Genomic DNA, 14,691 nt, shown 5'->3' with positions numbered 1-14,691 from the left:
AAGATAAACACTGAATCCCAACTTGAGATGTACTAAAAATTGTCTTGTGATTTAACATTCATGTAATATTCCAAATATTCAGTGTGACGCCGTGACCCGAGACTGTACCATAACATTTGCATAACTTGGAGAAAAAGAAAAAGAATATAATAATAAAACACATTAAAAGAAATTTCACTGTATACGTGGCACTGAGTTAAGCACTGCTTCTTCCCCACTAGTTCACTTATATATACCTAAAGACAGTGCCAGGAGAATTCAGAGAAGTAGAGAGAATTCTAAAGAGAGAGAACACATCTTGTATGGCAAGTTTCTTTTTTGTGTTTTGCATGTTTTGTGTTTAGGAGATAGAGAGTCTTATTTTGATTCGGTTCTCTGTGTTTGATGTTTCAGATTTATTCAACGTTCTATCTCCAATAATTTGCTCTACTTCTCGCTAGAAACCTTCATCAGAACATCACTTGGTAATTACGCATGGTTATGTTGCTTGTAAATTTCTTCATTGAACAAGTATAGTTGATAATTAATTCCAAGTCCTGAACTATCTCTTCTATCGTTCTCAGGTGGGGCAATTTTCTTCTTCAAATAATTTTAACTGCTACTTCTGGTGAGAAATGATTACTTTAATCTACTTCAGTTTCTTTTAAGTTCAATTACTATGTATTTCATCTGATTTTTTTATTGTTACTTTGTATGAACTTTGTATTTGTATCCTTTTATAAATTTAAGACTTGGTAGAATCTTATTGTTCAAAGGTATATCTTTTACTTTCCTATGGCTTTAAGAGTAGGTAAAATTATCTTGTTTGAACATGTAATTTGATTCTTGTACGCAGTGAGAAAATCCTTATACACAGTGGCCTTTGATGTTTCTGGAGTATCTCTCCCTTTTTCTCTCTTTTCACTTTGTTCTACTCTGTTTTCGTGCATTTTTTTTCCTTACATGTTGCATCTTAAGCTGAGTCTTTGTTATACTCTCTATCTGGTTTACACATCTACTCCATTATGTTTCTTTATCTTTCTTCCATGAATATTAGTGATTAAGCTCTCTCTCTCTCTCTCTCTCTCTCTCTCTCTCTCTCTCTCTCTCTCTCTCTCGTTGAATTGTTTCTATTGAATAGCTGGTTCTAATAATTTTTATAATTTTCAGGTTCTCACTGCTGTTCGTAACCAAGTTTCTAAATTCTAAAATTACTCTCTAGTCATCACGTTCACTGCGAAAGAAAGTGAAGCTTCGATCTCTTTAATAATCACTTCCTCCTAAGAAAGGTGAACCTTTAAATCATTTCGTGAACCGGATTTATTTTTTCGTTCATGAGTATTTGATCGTGGTAAAAGTTAGCATCTAGTTCTAGAATAGTGTAACATCAGTAGTGATGCTTATTTTAGCATTTAAGTTGGGTTATTGATTTTTTTTTTTTTTTTTCTGTTTCTTTGTAGATGGATTGCCCTGATTGCAAGGATAGATTTAAAGGTACTCTTGATGAATTTAACAAGCATAGGAAGCAGCATGCTGATGAAAATAAAAGGCTTCAGGCCGAGAAAGAGAGGATCGAAGCAGAAAAGAGGGCTGCAAATGGAATAGAGGAAGAAAGTTCTAATAGAAGAAGTCTCACTACAAACCCAAAAACAACAAGGTCCTCTAGATGTTTTACTTAACTAAATTTAGCATGATCGGTGAGATTATTATGGGCTTTTCTTCTTATATAGTCATATAATATAGCATATGATTGGTGTGATGTGTGCAGGGTATTTTAGAGTGCAAGGTTGATATGTAATGGAGTGTTTGAGAATTAAGTGAGTGTGCTGTGTGCAGGGTATATATATATATGTGTGTGCGCGCTTAGTGAGCACTGTGTACGAGCAATGTAATTAACCACGGTTTGCAGGGTGTTGTTATTAATGAATATATATTAATTACGTAACATCTCCTTTCATTTTATTTTTCTTGCCAAAATGTTAAGAATAAACAACTCGCTTGCTCTTCAGTGGAAACAACTCGATTCACACCACCTTCCTGATAACTATCATCTTAAGCCACCACTTACATAATCACGTGCCCACATATACAAATGAAGAAAGATATCCATTTGAGTATTACCACTTCATGATGTAGTTATATTCTGAACATTCTTGCCGAGGGCACTTATAGCACATGCATGCCCTGTTAAGAAACATCTTTCATGACCAAAAAACTCATTTAGGCACCTGGTTCCTAATCCCTGAAACTTTAACTAGCTAACTTCCATGAAGTAATGGAGGAACTTGTTCTTCTTGTACCAGTGTACAATATAAGGGTCTCGTAGTTTTATAGACAGACAAACCACGTGCATGAAAAGCTGAGCGTTACATGCATATATGATTGGATCAAAAGAAGACTCGGGCGTTGACTCAGATTTATATCTCCCTCTAACGAATGAGATTTTTTTTTTGAAGCATCTAGCTAAAACACGTCCAATCATTTCATAAATGAGATGATATAGATGTGGGGTGATGCAGTAATGACGTGTGCCTATACTAAAACACTACTGCTCGAAATTCTCCAACAAATCATGATCTTCCGAATTTCAAATTTTCAGTGTCAAGAAGTATCACGTCCATTCATTTCATGAATGATTTTGTCGTGTCACCTTGTTAGTTGCTTGATTAAATGCACTCTCCTGTGTGTTTCAGTACATCTTTTTTTTGTTTTTTCAGTGTCGAGAAGTATAACCTAGTACATTATGCATGTTTACCTTTGAACCTTTCCCTTATGCACAGTGTACACCACGGGCCATGGGACCAAAAAAGTAAACCAAAAATGGGTCATTTGTCCAAATATTTTTAAATCATGGTTCAAATGGACGAGTAAAAATTAGTATGGGTGAAATGGACATAAAAAAAAACAAGGATATAACTGGATTCATCCTGGCTTAAACTTAAAAAATAGCAAGGATGAAACTGGATGCATCCTGATGTAAATTAAAAATAAGAAAAAATATTTGCAAATAGGTAGGTTGAAACTGTTTACATCCTGACTATTTTTACATTTTTGTCCATTTAAACAGTATCAAAATCTAGATGTCTTTTTCACCCAGAAATTGTTGATTTTAGTCTTTTTAACCAATTTTGTGAAAAGTAAACTAAAAACATATGTAGAAACTTTTGTTCTATTGACTGTTGAATGTTGATGTTCGCCTTTGTGGTCATGATGATAAAGCTTCCTCTCTTTGTTTTAGGTTGAAGACATTCTCTTTTTCGCTACAAAACATAGAATATATCACTCGAGAACCATAGTTGATCACCATTTTGGAGAACTCAGTTATATATTGAGATGTTCCATGCCACCATATATATGCATGTGGCTCTCCTTTTCGTCTCTCACGACCCTAGCTAGCAATACATATAAGCTTTGACCAGAACCTGCTACAGACTTGTTGAATTTGAATATACTTATTGAACCGTCTCCATTAGGTGAGATTCATCACATTCTAACCTTTCCTTCATCGTGAATAACTTGATTCTGAGAGAGCAGTTTCGTCATCTAAAAAATTATGTAGCGTGTTTGTATTTGCTGCAAGTGCTTCCTGGTTTATCTTAACTTGTTTCCCAAACATGTTCTTTGGTTGTAAATTGGGCAATTAGCTCAGTCAATCGTTCCTGCTATGGGTTTAGGATTTTGATAGAAAATCAATCATTGCGAAAACCTACTCTCACGCGGATAATGGGTTCCATCACTTTTCACCGTCTCACAAAAGAGTCTACCATATCCATAGGTGGTCCCAACTAAAAACTCGAGTAGGGTTGTTGCAAGCTACAAGGATGATATACTATAAATTCTGTAGAATACTTAAGACTTCGGGAAAAAATTACGATTGCATGGAGGTCATCTCACTGACCTTAACGTAACTTAGTTATTGCTAGGTTTCTCCAGTCTGTAGAATATTTTTCTTCCCATTATCAGGACTAGTCTATAACAAGCTCTGGTCAAAGCCATGACATGAAAGAAAAATGGTTCATTATGTTATTGCTAGGTTTCTTAGAAATAAAAAGGAGAGACGCATATGGTGGCATGGAACATCTCGATCTGTAACTGAGTTCTCCAAAATGGTAAACTAGGGTTCGAGAGTAAAATATACTAAATTAGCAAAAAAGAAAATGTCTTCAACCATATATATATAAAAAAGAAGGAAGCATTATCATCATGACGAACATCAACAGGCAATAGACCAAAAATTTCTGCATATGTTTTTATTTTTACTTTTTTGGTCCCCTGGTGTAAACTGTACATAAGGGAAAGGTAGATAGGCATAATGTACAGGGTTATCAAAAAAAATGTACTGAAACACACAGGAACGTGCATTTAATCAAGCAACCAGCAAGGTGACACAAAAATTACAAAATAATTTATGAAATGCATGGACGTGATACTTCTCGAGACCGAAAATTTGAATTTTGGAAGATCATGATTTGTTGGAGAATTTCTAACAGTAGTAGTATTCTAGTAAAGGCACACGTCATTCTGCATCACCCCCCATTGAACATATCAATATCCTTCGTTACAGGGGGATAGAAATATCAGTCAACGTCCGAGTCTACTTTAGATCCAATCATATATGCATGCAAGGCTCAGCCTTTCATGTACGTGATCTTTCATGTCTATAAAACCACGAGACCCTTAAAGTGTGGTGTACACAAGAAAGAACCAGTTTCTCCATTTAACTAGTTAAGGGATTAATAATTTCTGGGATTAGGAACCAGGTGCCTAACATGTACTCACCAGTTATGACTCATTCAATTATTTAGGTGTTATTTGTATGATTACTGGAATAAAGTTGTTTGATGGTAGAATACAATAGTTCCATTCCATTGTAAAGTTTTTGGGCTCATGTTAATCAACAAATAAAAAATAAAAAGATCACAGTTGCAATGAAAAATATGACCATTGTGTCGGTCCGTCAGTAAAAATATCATGTCTTGGAAGTTAAGAAACAACTAAGTAGATGTTCTTCTGGCTTTGGGGGAATGTTTAAAACAAATACTTTTAAATTTCATTTGTTACCCCAAACCTCATTTGTAGCGATCGGAAGGATCTTATAAATGAATGAGTGGCTTTGTATTTTGTAAAGGTTTTTCTTTTTCTTTTAATATAACACTCTCTTCTGGAAAAAGAATGTTTAAAATAAATATGTCATTCTACTTGATTTAAAATAAATTAAAAAGTTTAACTTTATTTTCTTATTTTGGAATGGTTTGAAGATAAGTTTCTGGACCAATATGTTAAGGATGATTTCATCCAATTTTCTAAAATGCAAGAGAACATTTTTCTACCTTCTACATAGGTAATCTTCAAGCAACTTCGAGGAAGGTGTTCTCAATAACGACATTTTGACATGGCACCATAATTTACTTCCACATGATATATATTTATGTTAACCCTAAAAGGATTTACCATTTTCCTTGAAGAGAATAATTGTCGAATATTAGCAATATTAGAATCAGTGTACGTCAACCACCATCGTAACGAGCCTTCTATTGGGGCCATCATATATAACTAGAAGAAACAATTTGTTTTCCCAACTTTGAGTGATCCCTTTAACTTGGTGCATATACGTATTTGTGTTTTCTTTACACCGCACAATTTGCTGTCCTCTACCCGTGCAACAACTCCCAAGACCCATATGCTAAAACCTGTTCATAGTAGTAAGTTGGTAATACTTAGATGGCGCCTCCTCCTAAATCCTATCATTTCTAAAGACAAAGACCATCGATAATGTTAATTCTTTCGAGCTTCCAGCCTTGCAAATATCGTGTAGCATGTAACTCGTGGGGTTTAGTTTAACGGAAAATGGGTCATTTATCTGAATATTTTTAAAACATGGTTCAAATGGACGAGTAAAAATTAGTATGGGTGAAATGGACACCAAAAAAATAGCAAGGATGAAACTGGATGCATCTTGATGTAAATTAAAAATAAGAAAAAGTATTTGAAAATGGGTAGGATGAAACTGTTTACATCCTGGTTATTTTTTCATTTTTGTCCATTTAAACAGTATCAAAATTTAGGTGTCATTTTTCACCCAAAAATTGTGGATTTTGTTCTTTTTAACAAATTTTGTGTTAACTTAAAGTGATCTTGAATATACGACCACTAGGGTTTGATATACAGGGAACGCCAACAATAATATTAATTTATACTTCTTCATCCCTAGAAAATTGATGTGTGCTTCTGTTAAATGTGAAGACTTGATGTGTGTTTCTATTAAATATGAAAACTAATTTGAGGCTATTTTTTCTTTCTCTTTTTCTTTTACTTGGCACAGTAAATGAGTGGTGAATGCTATTGGTGCCAAAAAAACAAAAAAACACGTTAGTTAATCCAGTTGTAGTTTTTGAGCTACCCGGTAGAGTTCTCTTTGAAAATTCATTAATTCTTTGGTTGCGATAGAGGTCATATTTTACGGAAAATGGATCATTTGTCCAAATATTTTTAAATCACGGTTCAAATGGACGAGTAAAAAATAATTTGGGTGAAATGGCCAAAAAAGAAAAATAGTAAGGATGAAACTGATTTCATTCTAGCTTAAATTTAAAAAATAGTAAGGATGAAACTGGATACATCCTGTGTAAATTAAAAATAAGAAAAAATATTTAAAAATGGGCACGATGAAACTGGTTACATCCTGCCTATTTTTACATTTTTGTCCATTTAAACAGTATCAAAATCTAACTGTCCATTCACCCAGAAATTATTGATTTTGATCTTTTTAACCAATTTTATGCATATTTTAAGGTCAGCTTGAAGTTCGCAGTGTGTAAATGCAAATGATTGCGAACTTGGGGGAAGAATCTAGTAGCTTTTATTTGAGCCTCACAAAATATTGCCAAAGATCAAAAAAAGCGTTAATTTTACCATTGCAATGGATTGTTTTTTGTCCTATCATGCAACTTCTGGTCAAAACATTAATAACCACATTCAAACTCAACAAGCCTATAGAAAGATCTGGTTAAAGCCATGACATGTAAAATACACATTCCTAGGTTTGGAGATAAAAAGGGGAGCCACATATGTACGAACCACCTCAAACTGCGACTGAGTCCTCCGAATTGGTATAATACATATTAAAAAAGAAAAAGAAAAAAAAAAAAAAAAGATAGTCACACTGCATTCAAGATTATTACATTGGTAACAACATATCAACTATCAACTATCAACCTGATAAGAAAAGGAAGTCAAGACCACAACTCGGACACCAACAACAGTAGACAGACCAAATATCTGTCCACATGCTTTTGTTTTTACATCTTTGGTCATGTTGTGTTCATTGGAAAGAGGTAAACATAATGTACTGAACTCAAAATAAAGTGCATTCAATCAAGGAATCGATAGGGTTACGAAATCTTAACAAAGAGTTTATAGACAAATAGAGCACTAGTTTATTTAAGAAGTTCACGGCTCGACAATTATGATTATTTTCCTTTGGGACATTGACTATGTTGTATAGTCATGCACGATGTACACCTTTAGGTCTTTAAACTTCAAGAATAATTGGTAGTATTTATCTTTTTTACGTATTGTTGGCCATTCCGTTCACCTACATACAGCTTTGAATGATAGTCAGCTTCAACTTATCAAGTGAATCTTAAGTGCACACTCGTGGTCCGATATTTTTGTTCTAGCATGAGTTGGATGTAATAGAATGCATATTATCCAGTTTACCTTATTTAGAATAAGGAGAATTATCTCCGACTTAACTTCTGTATTTTCCTGAGATATTATTGATTTGATATAATATTGTTTCCCAGAGAACATTATTCTTTAAGGGAAATTATCCCCAATCCAAGATGGCATCAACCAACCATCGATTCCTCTTCTAAAAACCTTAAACAATGGCAGAAGAAAAAAAATCTCTTCACCCGCTTTTGCCGTCACAAACATCGAAAACCTAATCCCTGTTATCCTTGATATTAAACAAGATGAATATTCCCTTGGGTTTTTCTCTTTGAGCTCCATCTCCAAGCACACGGATTGCTTTTTCTCATTGATGGTTCAACAAAACCTGCGGATATTGATGTCGTCACCGAAAAACAACTAGATGCTCTCTGTCATCAATGGATGTTCGCCACCATGACCAAGGATTTGATGCTTACCGTTCTAAAGAAAGGGAAAACTGCAAAGGAGATTTGGGGTCACCTTAAGACTCTTTTTCAAGACAACAAAGGCAGCCGTGCTGCAATCTCGAAAGTAAGTTTGTCAATCTTAAATTTTCTAATTGTGCTAGTGTTGATGATTATTGTGACAAACTAAAATCACTGTCTGATCGCTTGAGTGATCTTGATTTTCCAATGAACGACAAACGGCTTGTTATTCAATTGGTTAACGGTCTTCCAAAGGAGTACAACACCGTAGCCTCGTTTATACAGTAGTCCATGCCTACCTTTGATGCCGCACGATCTCAACTTCGTAATGAAGAAATAAGACGATCACAGCATTCAATCGCAGCATCTCCAACTGCCCTAGCTGCTGCTTCTTCTCCAACGAACAGACCAAGCTCCCGTTCTCATCCGCACTCCAGCAAACGTGGTCAAAAGGCCCAGTCTGGTGACAGGCGTTCTGGACCAATCCCAAGTACGTCTTCTACTGCAATCCCACCACTGCTGCCGACTCCAACTGGTCTACGTCCCTTCATGCCAGGATACCCACCGTACTGGCCACCATTTTGGGTCGTCCCACCCTGCCCCTATCCTACTCAGTCTCCCTGGCAGCCATTTGAGCATCAATGCAGACCACCCAGTACCAACTTCCGCAACAACCAACGTGTTCGTTCCCCTGGAAGTGGTCGTGGACAAGCATACCTTGCTCCTATAATTGAATCATTGCAACCAGCAGACATTGCTGAGGCGTATAGCTCCATGCATCTCCAACAACCTGATGATGCCTTCCACATGGACACCGGTGCCACTTCGCATCTTACCGCTGATTCAGCTACTTTACATAACGTTTTCAATTCTAGCAATGTACGATCCATCTTAGTTGGCAATGGCAATAGCATTCTAGTTACGGCTAGTGGTACCAAGCTTATAACCCTTCCTTCTCGCACTCTTCAACTCAAAAAATCTCTTGTTGTTCCCGATATCATTAAAAACTTAATTTATGTTCGTAAGTTCACCACTGATAATCGTGTATCTGTTGAGTTTGATCCTTCTGGTTTTTCTGCCAAGGATCTGAGTTCGAGGAAGATTATCCTTCGATATGATAGTTCTGGGGAGCTCTACCCTATCACCAGCCCTGTCGTTCCACCTACAAAATCGTCTCAGTCTTCTCCCATTTCCCTTGCTGTTTTTTCGCCAGATATTTGGCATAGCCGCCTTGACCACCCTGGCAAGGCCATTTTAGATGTCTTACCAAAAATAATTTTATTCATTGTAATAAGAATAATTCTTCTCAACTTTTTCATTCATGTCAAGTTAGTAAACATGTTCGATTACCATTTTATGAATCTAATTCCATTACTTTAGCACCTTTTGATATCATACATAGCGATTTATGGACCTCCCCATCACATATAGATACCGGTTTTCGCTATTATCTTATATTGCTTGATGATTTTACCAACTATCTATGGGTATACCCTTTAAAATTCAAGTCCCAAGTTTATAGAAATTTTTGGAATTTCGTTCTTTCGTTCAAACTCAATTTGAACATAAAATAAAATGTTTTGAATGTGACATGGGTCGTGAATCTGACAACCCTTCCTTCCATACCTTTGCTCGTGACAATGGTCTTGTTTTTCGTTTCTCTTGTCCCCAAACTTCATCCCAAAATGGCAAGGCCGAACGCATGATACGCCGTGTCAACGATATCACCCGTACTCTTATGTCTCACGCTTCCATTCCCCCAAAATATTGGGTATACTCTCTTCATATGGCAATCTATCTACATAATCTTCTACCCACCAAAGTTCTTAATTTTCACTCACCAGTGTCTCTTTATCAACGAAAACTAACGTATGACCATCTCCGTACTTTTGGTTGCCTTTGCTATCATAATCTCTCATCCACAACTCCTCAAAACCTTGCCCCTCGTTCCACTAGATGTGTCTTTCTTGGTTTTCTTCCCAACCACTGTGGATACCGCTGCCTTGAAAAAATTATTATCTCTCGCCATGTAACTTTTGATGAAAATGTCTTTCCCTTCACAAATCTCCATCCAAATGCTTCTCCTACTAACGAGTCTCCCCCTTATCTAATTGATCCTTCCTATAATCTATCTTACCCATCTACTCAAACTTCCACACTCCAACCAACTACCACCTTCCCTGGACTGTACACTCCTCCTCACCGTCGGTCCAGATCCCCTTCTGACACAACAATTCAGAATCCCCAGCAAACTCCGGATACCACATCAGTCCAATCAACTACTACACGTCTGTTCAGCTCCCCTTCTCTGGAAACAGTATTATATCAAATCAATAATATCTCTGATCAATACAGGAGTTAAGTCGGAGATAATTCTCCTTATTCTAAATAAGGTAAACTGGATAATATGCATTCCATTACACCCCCTTAGTCTGAGATGGAGAGGAGCAAACGCTAAGACGAGACCGAAAAAAAGAGGTAGATAAATGTGCAAACGCTAATTCTCCTTATTCTAAATAAGGTAACGCATCTCCAGAATCCTTTTTTGGTAAACGTTATTGCTAGGGTTTAACGCATCAACAAAAGAAATTTCTCATTTTCTCCGTATGGGAATACAAGCCATGGGTGCTCCATGGGGCAAGGTAGACTATCACCTCTCTGCATCTGATAACTTGTCCATGAATAGTGAAATTATAGAGAACAGATACCAACCACTTCTCTCTGCATCTGTGCTTATAAAGAGAAAAGATTTAGTTATCTCGAACTAAGAATACTTCCATGGGAAAACACCTCTTTACCTCTTTGTATATAGAAGTATAAAGAATATCTCCGAGTCTAAAATAGGGAACACCTTTCCCAATATGTAAAGAATATATTTCGATTAATATAATTTTGGTTCCCATAAAATGGTATGTCTTTGCGTTTGGTTGCCTAATTTTGTCCAACTTTAAGTTTGGTGTCCAGTCAACCGATTGACTTTGTTTGACCATGTTGACCATCCATTTTACACTTAAAATTGTGAAATGACTAGACGGATACATGAAAGTTATTTGTCGGCCAAGAATGGTTGAACGTAGATAAATGCAAAAACTATTTGAAGGACCTTGAATTTTACAATTATAAGTGTAAAGTGGATGGTCAACACGGTTAAACTAAGTCAATCGGTTGACTGGACAACAAACTCAATGTTGGACAAAGTTAGGCACCAAACACAAAGACATACCATTTTATGTGCATCAAAACCAAAATATCCCTTAAAATTATCGTATGTTTCTACTTTTTGTAACGAAGGACGTGATCTCGACCATTGGTTCTCAATACATACTTATAAATACTCACTTTTGCTACAGTAAATGAAGCTGCACATTTGGGTTCCCCAAATTTGCCCCCGCTTAATATTTTCAGTATATATATCGTTAGTATTAACAAAGGGTATATTTGTCCACTGAAAGATTTGCCTTTTCTAGACGATGACGATGGGGCATGTCCTCAGTCCTTTGCAAAAAAAAAAAATTCTCTTGAAAGACTAGAATCATCTCCCACTATATCTTAATCTTTCTCAAAAATATCAGAATTCTCTAGAAAATTTGTTGGGTGCAATAATCAAAAATAAAGAAAAATCAAGTAAGCAAAAAATTATTGATACTTAGCTCATTTAGAGTGGAAGTGATTGCTTTGACGAAGTGATTGCTTTGGAAAACAGGGTGAGTCGCGTGTTCAACATGCTGTCCTTAAGACATTAGCGTCCGGCTACACTCAAGAGTGATGCTATAGCCCTCACAGGACGGATATCTCCAGGATAAAACACCTTAATACACCTACTACTAGCATATGTAGTAGATGCTCAACTTGAGCTTGGCAACTCCGAAAAAAACATTAAGGAAAATCGCGAATGCTAAAGAAAGCAATACAAAATATTTCCCTTGGGGGTCTCTCTAAAATATAGAGAAACCCCTTTCCTATGTTTTCCCTTAGGGGCCCCTCTAAAATATAGAGCAACCCCTTTACCATATAGGGGTCCCTCTAGAATATAGAGGGACCCCTTTTTTTCATACTTTTACAAAAGAAGTGAATTTGTTTATATAATTGACAAACTCAAGTTAAGAAGAGCTCCTCCCTTATGTGGGACTAAAAATCTTATATAGTCTCTTAAAAACAACTAAAGAGTGGAAACTCCACTATGTGGGACTAATAAGTTTTCATTCACAAAAGAAACACTAAATTAAAATCTTTAAAAAGTATTTTTATTAATCGTTTTTCCAACAATCCCCCACATGAATGAAAACTCAATAAAACGTGAAAAACACAGATAGATCTTGGTAAATCAACAACCCAATCTCACGACCCGAACTGACTGAACAGACAGACAGATCGTGCATGTTGAATTCATACTAGCCATTTCAACGTCCTCTCCTTCACACAGTAGTGTGTTGATCTCAGGGTCATACTATGGATTGCATAAATCATAATAGTATAGAGAGCTTTCATCTTTAGTTTCTCACAAGTGAGACTAAAGGTTTCTTTCACCAAAGTGAAAAATCATGAACTAGTGAACCCTTAGTGACCCTTAGGTCCTAAGAACTAGTAATACCAAGACCATAAAAACAACATAAAACTCATTTTCTCAAAATGAATTAAAAATAGATAAAAACGGAAAACAGGAAATACCACTATAGGCAGAGGTGTCCATGAGGTCTTGAACCTTTGCTTAGTGAGAGATTACCGGAACTACTTGCTAGACAGTGAACGCGGTGTCTTGAACTGCTAGCGTTTGGTGTAATCCGCGATAATAACCACGCTTGATATCTCCAAGGTTGCTGCCAAGCTCGTGCCGTTGTGTCCGTTTTGGCCCTGGACTTATCCTGTTTCTCAGAATGCTCTAGAGAATCAACTCATATTCTCAGAGGAAGCGACCCACTTCCCCATTCAGATAGGTGAATTCCATCAAGAGTGTTCACTGCTATACCCCACTTCAATCTTAAATTGAAACTATAGAACTCATTAAGACTTATTAAAAAGTCATCCTCCACATGCAGTCACACTATCACGTCTACACCATAGGGAAGGGACAGAGAATGAAAATCTCTGATAGTGTTTACCTTTACCCACCACAAATTAGTTTCTCATTCGAAACCTTGATCATGGGATCTCCAGTCAGCAAGGTTGAGTATCTTTCATGGTAAGTTTAATATATGAGCTTAAGCCCCAACCCCCTCGATGCATTTTTGACTATCTCTTTGTACAAACCTTTCGTCAAAGGTTGCACGAAATTCTCCTTGGATTTTAGCCAATCAATGGAAATAACGCCGGTTGAGATTAATTATTACTTAGCTTTAACTATTATAGATTGGCTAACACAATGTATAGATATAGCTGGCACAGGCCTATGCCAGAGAGGAATGTCTTCTAAAAAGCATCTTAGGCACTCGGCCCTCTCTCGTGCTTTATCTAACGCAATACTCTCAGATTCCATAATGAATTGAGAAATATATGTTTGTCTGAAAAACTTTCAGAAACAAACCCTCTTGTTAGAGTGAAAACATATCCACTGGTAGACTTAGACTCCTCTGAGTCAACTATCCAGTTTGCATCACAAAGTCCCTCAAGGACAACAAGATACCTTTCATAAATAAAACAAAAGGTAATAGAGTATTTTAGGTACCATAATACTATATTAAGCGCATCCCAATGCTCTTGTTCTGGACTACAAGTATATATACTTAACTTACTCACAATATAGGCAATGTCTGGACTCTTACAGTTCATTAAATTCATCAGACATCCTATAACTCTTGAGTATTCAAGTTAAGATATTCCATTACTCTTATTTTTCTCGAATCTACAAGAAGAATCGTACGGAGTAAGGCATGCTTACAATCAGACTGATTGTATCTCATAAGCACAAATTCAACACAATGAGAATGACTAAGACTATAAATGTTAGATTATCTTCTAATCCTCATCCTTATGATTACATCAATAAGGTCTAAGTCTTTCAAGTCAACGTTATCATTCAGCGTATGTTTTAGTGGAATTAATTATATCTACGTTTATATCAAGTATAAGCATATCATCAATATACAAGCATACAATCACATAGGCATCCTTAACAAGTTACTTGCAAATATACTTGTCAGATTCATTACCTTAAATCCACTACTCATTATCACATGATCAAATTATCATGTCACTGTTTACGTGCTTATTTGAAAACAATACAAAGATTTGTTCAACTTGCAATCTTTGTCTTCACAACCTTTCACTACAAAGTCCTCAGGTTGGTCTATGTAAATTTCTTTATCTAATTCACGGCTTTATAAAATTTGTATTAACATCCATCTGATGTATCTCTAAGTTGTTTATGGCAGTAATAACAATTAGCATCTCAACGGAAGTAATTCTTGTCACATGCGAATTAGAATCAAGGAAATGTACACCTACTTTTAGTTTATATCCTTTAGATATCAACCTAGCCTCATAATTTTTCCACAGTTCCATCTATCTTACGTTTCCTTTAAAGACTCATTTACATCCTATGGTCTTACTTCCCGGAGGTAAACTAGCATGATCCCAA

The 14,691-nt window shown here is 36.1% G+C and overlaps 1 protein-coding gene and 1 long non-coding RNA gene across 2 annotated transcripts; both read left to right on the top strand.

Annotated features, from left to right (window-relative positions):
* Nucleotides 1–396: 396 nt before the first annotated feature.
* Nucleotides 397–1,557, top strand: LOC113353435. Its single transcript, XR_003361284.1, has 4 exons — nucleotides 397–464; nucleotides 564–607; nucleotides 1,150–1,268; nucleotides 1,440–1,557. It is a non-coding gene; the product is annotated as an uncharacterized LOC113353435 (long non-coding RNA).
* Nucleotides 1,558–8,408: 6,851 nt separating this feature from the next.
* Nucleotides 8,409–9,497, top strand: LOC113351251. Its single transcript, XM_026595269.1, has one exon. The coding sequence runs from the start codon at nucleotides 8,409–8,411 to the stop codon at nucleotides 9,495–9,497; it is 1,089 nt and encodes a 362-aa protein (XP_026451054.1).
* The last annotated feature ends 5,194 nt before the right edge of the window (nucleotides 9,498–14,691 follow it).

This window comes from Papaver somniferum, chromosome 2 (genome assembly GCF_003573695.1).
Source record: "Papaver somniferum cultivar HN1 chromosome 2, ASM357369v1, whole genome shotgun sequence".
Lineage (NCBI taxonomy): Eukaryota > Viridiplantae > Streptophyta > Magnoliopsida > Ranunculales > Papaveraceae > Papaver > Papaver somniferum.
This window is presented reverse-complemented; position numbering and strand designations above follow the sequence as displayed.